Here is a 10885-nt window from a genome sequence, read left to right as displayed (position 1 = left end):
CGCTGACACATGCATAAAAGTTGTTTGCTCTTTAAAACTGTCAAAACTTGGTTGATTCCATTCTATTATTTGTTTAACCCAAAACTTGGTAAAAGCCATTAAAAGGATGAAAGTAACCGAAAGAGATAAGGAGTATGATTCTTACTTTATAAATACACTAGCCGGCCTTGTACGCGCGAGCTTTCGTTTACATAAGTATGTAAATATATGCATTTGGAGAAAGCAGGTGAGCAACCCTGTTAAAAAAATAAAGTCTTATTGCACACCTATTGGCTAAGGCCTTTGATTTGACAACTCATCTTTTTAGTCCAACGAACACCCACATTTAATAAATTTTCGTACAGGTGGCAACCGTCTTCGAAAAAATAAAAATCTTATTGCACATCTGAAGGCCAAGCTCTTGCATTGCACACCTCATTTTTATAATTGAATGAACTATGCAAATGATGTCATTAACAAAAAATGCCGTCCCGTATTATATGTAAGGTGGTAATTTTTACATAGGTGGAAAACCCACTTAAAAAGTTTATTGCCTAGCCCAACGCACGGTGAAGATCTTATGATTTTTAAAAAGGTGGCAACCCTACTCAAAAAATAACACGTTATTGAATATCTAGAAGCCAAACCCTTTCGTTTGACATCTCAATTTTTGTAATTCAACGAACGGATCTTTAAATTTTTTAGACAGTTGGCAACCCTACAGAAATTCTATATATTAAAGGTATTACCTCTATCGATATAGGTTATATTAAACAAAATCTCGTCCAAATCCATTCAGTAATTTTCGATATTAACGTAAAATCTCTTGACTTTGCTTAATACTATGTAAGGATAAAATACACCGAAAGAAAAGTCTCATGTAAATTTAACATTTCTGCATTATCAATTTTACATTTCGCCAAAAAATGTCATATTAACATTGAAAATGATCGAAACAACAGGTTTCATGTTTAATTGGTATGAAAACTGTTAAATCAACATTGGCATGTATTACGTTGTCATATCGATTTCTCATGTTAATATTACAGCAGAGAAAAGTCTCATGTAAATTTAACATTTCTGCTTTATCAATTTTACATACCGCCAAAAAATGTCATATTAACATTGAAAATGATCAAAACAATAGGTTTCACGTTTAATTGGTATGAAAACTGTTAAATCAACATTGGCATGTATTACGTTGTCATATCAATTTCTCATGTTAATAAGAGAAAAATTTCATATTAACATTGAAAATGGTCAAAACAATAGGTTTCACGTCAAATTGATATGAAAACTGTTAAATCAACATTGGCAGTTATTAAATTGTCATATCAATTTCACATGTTAATGAGAGAAAAATGTCATATTAACATTGAAAATGGTCAAAACAATAGGTTTCACGTCAAATTGATATGAAAACTGTTAAATCCACATTTTTATATTATTCTCATATTAAAATGACAACAGCAGTTGACACTCATGTTCGCGCATGCAAAGAATAAAAAACGCTAGATCTATTGAAAATCGCATTGAAATTGTTTTATAGTCGTTTAAAGTGCAAACTGTGAGAATATTTAATAAGAAACAACTCAGAAAGTTAATAGAGATTGTGAAAATGAGTGATAATTCTTTATTATTTGGCGAAAATGTTTCGCTGACTATGAATGACGCAGGGCAGCATATCGTTCTGGAAGCAACGCCTGTAGAAATTGGTGGAAATGGAGAAATCATAACGCAATCTGCTCAGTATGAAATATTAAGTGGAAATTTAGAACAGGTAAGAAATGATTTTCTATAATAGACATGTTTTTTACACGTATAACTTAAAGCTGTAACGACATTGACTGATCATAATACTACGATGTTGTTTTCCTAGATTGTCGAAACTCAATCAGGAGGAGATCAGCGATTAAAAGACTTATTAAAAGAGATGAATATAGAAGCCGCTTACGACAAGTTTTATGGTGATTGTTTTATTTTTTAATAAAAATCTTTCATAATGGATAATGTTTTTACTGACCCATCTAAAGCTTCTGGAATCACATTTGACCGGCTGAAGTACATAAACTGTGACGACTTGGCGTTGGTATTTCCAGGGAACGAAAATATCGGTTATAGAGCAGAACTAAGGGAAAAAATAAGGCTTTGGAAGCACAATAACGTAATATATTTATTTATAAAGTTGTAACTAGTATAATTTGTTTGAATATTAACTATTTTCTTTTTAGTTTCCAGAAGAATCTGTTTCGACTCTAAGTATGAACTCAAATATCAAAAATTGGATTGAAAATCAACCTCTTGACTCGCCAGCTACCAATTCCACTTCGTCTGAAGTCACGGTAACGATTGTTTTTAAGCGGTGCTTTTTTTCTAAATTTAATTTTATTGTAGAGTGTAATTGACATGGTGAAAAACTCGAAAAGTGGCCAATCTCTATTAAGCTTATATCAAACGAAGCAAAAGTTAGATGCAGGTGATAGAAAAAGATTGCTTAACATTATTGTGGTAAACTTCTTCGATTTAAACTCGAAAAAGTACAAAATACCGCGTCCACATGAAATGAATAAATTGGCTGAAGAAATTGTAGCAATTTTTCCTACTGAAAATAAGGAAATCTATTACATATCTCGCAAGGACGCACGGAGAACCAATGCATCTGGTATTTTATACAATCGCTTCAATAACTTGAATCGCAAGCGCATAAGACTTGATAGCAACACGTCAGAGGAACAGAATGCATCTGAGAGGGAAACACTATGCTCCACTAATTACATTTCATTTAAGAATAAAATGTATTTTATGAGTGGTGACGAAAGCGATGCAATTAACTTATGGAGCGAGACATATAAATACCGGGTTAATCATATCCGTGATTTAAAAGACCTAACGTCAATCCTGGAAGAGTGGCCATTCTACAAACAAGCTACAGGACCAAAATTTGTACGTACTTAAACTTTTTTAAAACACACTAATGTAGTTACACTTACATGCGCATATTTTTATTTTTAATTTATGTATGTAGCTCGATTTTGACTTCCAAAAAATGTACCCAGACGAAAATTTCCACCTAATTAATAATTGGACAGATATGCGGAACCAACTTGGCCAACTTTATAAAGATTTGTTGAGGGATAAACAATATGTAGATCTTTTTGGGTCAGTAAGCAACGAATGTGTAAACGACAGTGAGTAACATATATATTATATACATACATATTTATGTGTACACGTTCATACATATAAATAAGATACTTTTTAAACTAAAATAATACTTTTCTTGTTATATGTTTGTTTGAAGGAGTTTGTAAATATGATATTTGTGAAATTCTAAAATACTTCATAATTGAAAAGAAATTATTTTCCTTAGAAGCATTTAACTATAGGAAGCAGATGTTTAACTACGGTGAAACGGAAATCGGAAATTTATCACCTCCTTTTGAATTAACGCACATTTCTAGTTGCAATCTCAAAATGTCGGCTAGAGAAATGATGACGTTTGTACATTTCCTTCCTCTAATCATAGGAGATCGCATTCCAGACAACGACGAATGTTGGTTATTTTTTTTAACGCTCCTCAAAATTATTGACATGATTAATAGCAGCTCATTTGATACAAATTATTTAATTAAGTTAGATTCTTTAATAAAATCCCACAATGAAAAGTATTTGGAATTGTTTCACAAGCCCCTTAAACCTAAATTTCACTTTTTAAATCATTATGTGCGTGTCATAAAACAATCAGGCCCTCTTAAATACTTATGGACTTTTCGATTCGAATCTAAGCACAAGGAAGCAAAAATGTATGCAAGAAGTATTACTTCCAGAAAAAATATAACCTATAGTCTAAGCATGAAAGCATCTTTAAAGTTTACAACATTTATAAGGGTCCATAACGATGGGTTTCCAAACCAAACTCAATATGAACAAACTGAGCATTTTCGGATTAAAGATTGTAGGTATTTTAACAATATCGCGAATTTTCGAGATTTTGAATCTTTGTTCGCTAATAATTTAAGAGTTAAATCAGTAAACTTTAAAGGAACGACGTATAAAAAGGGCCACTTTTTAACAAAAACTACTGACGAAGTCATTGAACTATATGAAATAAAAGAAATACTTATAAGTTTAAATAATGAGGCTTACTTTCTAGTCCACAAACATGAAATTATTGGTTTCTTAGAGCACTATCAATCGTACAAAGTTGGTTGTATAAACAATGTTATTGAATTAAAAAATGTTGAGTTTTTCACAAGCCCACCTATTCATTTGTACTACATTTACGAAGGAACTCCTGTTATAAGAAATAAGAATTTTTAGTACCTGTTTATTCATATTAAAAATATGTAAATATGTGCCTATTTATTTAAAAAAAAATAATAAATTTATTGAAAATAATTTCAATTTGATGTGATTTTCATTTCAAATCATAATTATTTAAATGTACTTTTAACGTTACTCTCACGTAAGTATCATTTGAAATTAACATTTTTTAAATGTAGTTTTAACGTTACTGTCACGTAAGTATCATTTCAAATTAACAATTTTTGAATGTAGTTTTAACGTTACTGTCACGTAAGTATTACATAAATATCATGTTAATTATACATGAGTATCATATCAATAATACATGATAGCCATGTTAATTTTACGTGTTTCATGTACATAAATTTCACGTAAAAATGATAGTGTCGAAATGTTAAAATTAACATTTTTTCACTTCAGTTGCAAATTGTAAACAAAAAATGTTAACTTTACGGCGGTTTTTAGTATTTTTTTGGTTCAGTGTAGTAATTTAGTAGGTGGTAAACCTACAAAAAAAAACTTAACGTACATGTGAAGACCATGCTTTTGAATTTGGTATCTGATTGATGAAACATGAGGGTACATTCCGTACAATGGCCTGATATAAATTGAACATTTTCTGTTCTATTCATTCTTCGCATCAGATGAAAATTGTCATCTAATCTTTTTTCCTTTGAATCCCCTACCCTGATTTTGGTGAGGAGCACCAGTAAGTCATAATGATAACAACTTATCTTGCCTGGTTATCCAAAAAATAACGATGTTAGCCCAAAGTTAATACAAGTTTTCAAGGCCTCAAAAGCTTCCGGCACATAATGGTCGGATGGGCGATGTTTTACGCAGGACTGTTTTGAAGGACTGTTACGATTCTAATAATTTTACTAAATCCGAATATGCCATAAAACTTATAGTTTTACAGTTGATAGCTGACAATTTTTCTAAAAATAAGAAAATCTATTTGGAAAAGGTCCCAAATAAGGTATTTTGGCACACTAATCACGAGCTTTTAGTTCAAACGCTCGACTTGCTTCGCGACGCCTGATAAGAGCTTTTGCGTTGACCAATACAAAAATAGTTTTGAAAAGCAAAAACGGTTTGTAACGTAAAAATTATAAGTTTATGTCGTAGCGACTGAAGAGCGGAACTTTACTTACTCATGGGCCAATAATAATAGCGCTGAGATACCATATCGTATATCCAAGAATGATAGAATACAAGATTGCGCCGATCAGAGAGGATTTTTGAGAATAACTTTTGTGTGACGTCACACTGGTGCAATTGCGAGAGAGAAATGCCAGAACGGAAGAAGAAGCAAAAATGTTGCAAGGAAAACGTAAACAAGTTGCACCAGTGTGACGTCATGCAAACAACGATTCTGTCAAATTCGTTAAGAGAGGAATAGCGGTCCGAGATCGGCGCAACCTTTGTATTCTATCAATCGTGTCGTATATCCACTAGTCTCCTTCGAAGCTATGAGCTCTTATTTCCACCTGCGAGTACTCAAAGGTTTGCCGAGAGTGCATAATCTTCTTCTATAATCCTGCTGTTCCACAGGATGAAAGAGTTTTCCTGTTTAAATGAGGTCATTGATATTCCTACCATATTCTTTCTGATTCGTCACGCTTCTTCTTGATATGTATACCGATGATCCGTTGATGTGCCTACATAGGATATCTGTTTCGCTAAAATAATTTTGCGCTGCTTTGTAGCATACTAAATGGGATGGGGCTTTATTAAGTCAGGCGTTTTAAGAGTTGGCAAGCCAGAAACAAATTTCTAATAAAATGAAAAAGATGTGCTATAACACAAGCCGAAATGTACACTTTTTGCATGAGTACCTACCGAATATTTTTACTAATTAAGTTCCCCTAGTTTTGTAAAATTCCACAATGAATAGAAGCAAACGACTTGAACTTACTTGGAGTTTACAGACGGCAAAGTTTATTTTTAAAAAGGAAAATAATGAATGTCGCACATTCTAAAGCGCATTCCAACGACTTTTTTGACAATAAGAAGAGTAAAATGATTTTATTTATTTGATCTGCAGTAATTTTCGTACGTGGGAATAGTATCCGTCTAGTAATCCGAAACTGCTTTACGCGCTTTAAGCCTATTTGGTCAAGTAATAAATTATATTTACTATTTATTTTAGTCATTCCATAGCCGATTCAGCGCTCCCACGAGTACTTATTTCCATGATACTATTGTGTTTGTAAGTAATTCTCTATTTTTGTTGGCATACGTTTTTTATTTGCTTCACATTCACGTCATTTCACAATGTATGTTCGTATGTATGTATGTATGTATGTATTTGCATTTATCTCCGCGCCTCAATTGGTATTAATGCCCACTTATGCGACTTACACGTACAAAATAAGGTTTTAATAAATATGTGAGTAATTTAAACATACATACATACATACATACATACATACAAACATACATACATACAACTTGCATAAAAAAGCGGAACTTTATCTATTGATTTAAAAGAGAAATATTACATTAATTGACGTTAACACCCAAACGGCCATATGATACTTTAGATGTGAGTGACGAAACGCAATGCCGACGACTCCCCGCCCGGACCAAGGCGCGCATACGATTCCCTCGCTAATTTACGAAACGCGGGTCGGTTGTCGAATCGAATGTTTTATCTTTGGCTTGCTTGATTGCTATCAACCGTGTGCGTTGTAATTTCTCAGCCCCCTTCATTGGCATTTGTGCTTACACACATTGCTCCCGTGCTCGGGTGGCGGCCTAGCTGATGCACAGTGGGTGCAATGGTCATTCTAGCTGCTATTAATTAAAAATTTTGATGATTGGAATAGCATTTTTTTACCTACGGTGACCATTCGTCCTGTTTTGTTCGAGGCAGTCCCCTTTTTCGACAATTGTCCTGGCAATTTATTTTTACTGCTTGTATTGTGCCATTGCAAATGTAATTCGGACCCAATATAATTTGGAAAAATTCGCGATCTTCATCAAATCGATGCTGCATTGTTAATTACTATGATTGCATTGAAAGTTTGAAAACGAAAATACAAAAAAAAAATTTTAAGTAAATAATATTCCAATTAAAGTCGTAAAAAAGTCAAATTATTGAAAATCGAATTTATTGGGACTAAATATTATATATAATGCTCCGATTTGTCCTATACTTGGCAGATATACATATATACATATGTACGATCGGATAAGCAACAGCCGAGCTATTAATTTACATAAATGATTCCTGTAAATTGACCGTTTCACCAAGCAGGCACTAGAAGTCTTTTATATATATAGCTCATATTCAAAATAATTTTTTTAAATAGCTTGTTATTATTAGGGACCGAGAACAAAAGGTATGATCGAAACTAAATGTCGTTCTTGTCGTTTTGTTCACATGAACGCTTAAAAACCCAAACCGAAATGAGAACAAAACCTTCGGGAATGTTTTCACAAGAACGCAAGTGAGAACAAAACTGTCGATAACGTTCTCAACGGGAATTATATAAGAACAAAACCCTGTGAAACGTACCCAAAAAGGACAAAATGCGAATAATACTATCGGGAACGTTTCTAAAAGCGCAAAATGGGAAGCAAAGTTTCCGAAACGTTCTGGCAAAAAACAAAACGGGAACAAAAGTCTAAGGAACTTTTTCTCGAAGGACTATTTCTGGCTGAGAACGAAACATGAACAAATCTTCCCTAAACTATTTGCGAAGAATGGGAAAGAGAAAAACACTTTTCTCATTGCGTTCCATTAGTTTGAAATGTTTGAGTATTAAAATTAAACAAAAACAAATTGAAAGATAATTATGCAAATGAAATTAACGAAAGACTTAAGACACGAACTTTTCTTGCACAGAAAATGAAAAATTGTTTCATAAATGTACAGTACGCCCTAATGATAAATGATCTGAACCAGTGATGCCAACCGAGAGAGAATTCCCCGATTTTGGTGGAATTTGAATTTCTCAGGGGAATCGGGGAGTGACTTAAAATTTTTGGGAATTCAATATATAAACGATTTTGATTAAAACATTCCTATTGAGGATAAAATTGCATTTATGAATTACAAATTGTGATAACAATCTCTCATTTTGCATCACGGGTTTGAAACATTACGTAATTGCCTCGGGCAACCATGTGGATATTAAAAAAATTGTAACTGTGCAACCCTTTTATATTATAAATATATAAAATGTTAAAAAGACTTTCCTTATTACATATCTACTTATATCACAATTACTGACACTTGTTGTTTTTTTTTTAATAAAAATGAGCATGAAGTGCCTTAAATATATAGTAAAATTTATATTGGGAGAATTTGATCGAGAATAGGGAAATTTTTTCAGAATTTTCGGGGAATTTGCCCCAGGGGAGTTGGCTTCCCTGATCTGAATTGAAACGATTTTAAATCTCAACATGCAGACGCCTCTCCCAATCTTAACGTTAAGTTCTCAAAACCTTTGTTCTCGTTTTCTTCTCTAGCAGAACGTTCACCAGATGTTTGTTCTTATTCGATCCTCCAAACCAGAGCGCGTTTTGGGTAGAAAAAATGTATGATATTTAATTACGTGTCGGCATACTAAAAGTCCATACAATTTTAATGAAAATCGTATCAAAATTAACAGAAATATTATAAGATCGGGTTTAGGTCCTATATACTGGAACTATACTATATTGTGATCTGATTTATCTGACACATTGCAAGTATATAAAAAGATTATATTTTATATAGATTAACGTTCCTGAAGCTACGGTGCATATCGGACAACTGCGATATTAATTTTTGTTCTGCTAGACTGGTCATTTAGGCCACCGTGCGATGGCAATAATTGTGTACTCACTCACAAGCTCGGTGCACACCTTAACGCCTTAAACCTCTTGAAATATAACTCAATTGGCTTGAATGGTGGCGGTGTGGTGGTAATTTTTTACCCTCTTAATCAATTAAGTCATCATCGCTATTGGTGTTTGCTTTCGATTCTGCTTGCTTTTGTCGTATCTACTTGCATCTCTTCATAGGCGCTCATTGTCCTGGGTATTGACTTTTTATTGTCGGTTCTTTTTTTTTATTATTGGTGCTTTCACTAAGTTTCGCTCATTTTTTGTTTTTGCTTGATTTTATTGCTGTTGTTTTTGTTGCGTCGAAAATCAACACGTGTCTTTGTATACTTTTCCCATTGTGCCTATTTACTTGCTGTTTTTTTGCCTTTGTTTCCAACAGCAGGAGGGATACATCATCTTCCTTGTTTTGTATTCTGGTATCGATTATCAAGCGACCGACCCCTCATCCATCGCACACTCGGTGTGCAGCTAATTAAGATGTAGCACCAACGTCTACTAAATTATTTGATTAAATAAGTAAACATGAAATGAAGTGAATTATAATTAAATAAAAATTGAAGTTGTCATATGCGCGTAAAAATAGTATTTTATTTAGGTACTTCGTGTTTTTTTTTTTGTTTTTGTTACGTGTATCTATCTAATGTAATCTTGTTATGTTAGAAGAGGTCATATTAAAATTTATTGGTATCCGCATTTGTTTTCCTGTCATTTTGCACTCGGCTAAGTTAATTGATGTTTTGTATTTAACCTCTGACTCATTTCAAAGCGACGTTTTCGAAAACAAATCGGCGCTGCTTTTTGTCACTGTTTCATGCGCTATCTTAACACTTATATATCGAAACATTGATAGATCCAAAATACTCGAACTCCGAAAAATATTGCATACAAATTTTCTCAGCTGCCTGCGATTTCAGCGAGTTTTGACATTTGTCGAGCCCCCTTTTCCAGTTGAATTGGATAGGAAGGATATATTGGAGCAGATCTCGGAATCCTACACATATATGTGTATGTATATTTGGCTTAAGAAATGGCTACAATACTAATGCCGAATTTCCACTAGGCATCAAAATGACAAAAATTGGAGGAATCTTACAAATGCCACGTGGAAATGAATTTATTAACTACATTTTTAACGTAATGGCAAAAATATTTTTTAATGCCCGAGCTTGTCATTGCAATCAATTGACATTTAATAGCTAGTGGAAATCCAGCATTAGTTTTGTGCAATTACTGTACTTATAAGATGTTTTGATATTTCTTATAACATTTTAAGCTCTTCAGTTTTCGTTTGTTTGGTTACCCGTAGTTAAATTTGTTTAGGAACATTTTTGCGCAATAATTTCGTTCTGGAAAGTCTTTGTAAATAGGACTTCTAGCACACTTTTAAAAAAAAAAAAGTGGGTCAAAATGATCGCTAAATATGAACTTTTTCAATTTCAGGGGGTGAAGTACCAAAAATTAAAAATTAGATGTGTTTTATGACAAAAATATACCGTATAATGCAATGAAAATCAAAAACTTAGCAGGCCAATATGTGAGTGACGCAATAGAACAAAAGTGAAAAGAGAGCTGTACATAATTTTTAAACATATGAGTACTTATACATATATCTCTTTTTTTTTTTAATTTCAAAAGTTTGAATTTAATTTTATAACAGATGGCAACTCTTTTCAAAAAAGTAAAACCTTTGTGCAAATCTACAGCCAAATACTTATGTGTCAAAATTTTTGAAAATCGAACGACTATTAAATAATTTGAACAC

At 32.8% G+C, this 10885-nt stretch overlaps 1 protein-coding gene across 1 annotated transcript in view; it reads left to right on the top strand.

The window, feature by feature from the left end:
* The first annotated feature begins 1182 nt into the window (after positions 1-1182).
* LOC108361392 (uncharacterized) overlaps positions 1183-10885 on the top strand; it is a 37967-nt gene continuing 28264 nt past the window's right edge. The window contains exons 1-6 of the mRNA XM_017614002.1: positions 1183-1759; positions 1859-1946; positions 2013-2143; positions 2211-2321; positions 2374-2922; positions 3005-3167. Coding sequence (XP_017469491.1) covers positions 1598-1759; positions 1859-1946; positions 2013-2143; positions 2211-2321; positions 2374-2922; positions 3005-3167 — 1204 coding nt within the window. The 5' untranslated portion in view covers positions 1183-1597. The remainder of the gene's footprint in view (positions 1760-1858; positions 1947-2012; positions 2144-2210; positions 2322-2373; positions 2923-3004; positions 3168-10885) is intronic.

Source organism: Rhagoletis zephyria, unplaced genomic scaffold (assembly GCF_001687245.7).
Source record: "Rhagoletis zephyria isolate East Lansing unplaced genomic scaffold, Rhagoletis_zephyria_1.1 Rzeph_scaffold_00754, whole genome shotgun sequence".
Taxonomy (NCBI): Eukaryota; Metazoa; Arthropoda; class Insecta; order Diptera; family Tephritidae; genus Rhagoletis; species Rhagoletis zephyria.
The sequence above is the reverse complement of the archived record's forward strand: the minus strand, read 5'-3'. Positions and strand labels throughout refer to the sequence as shown.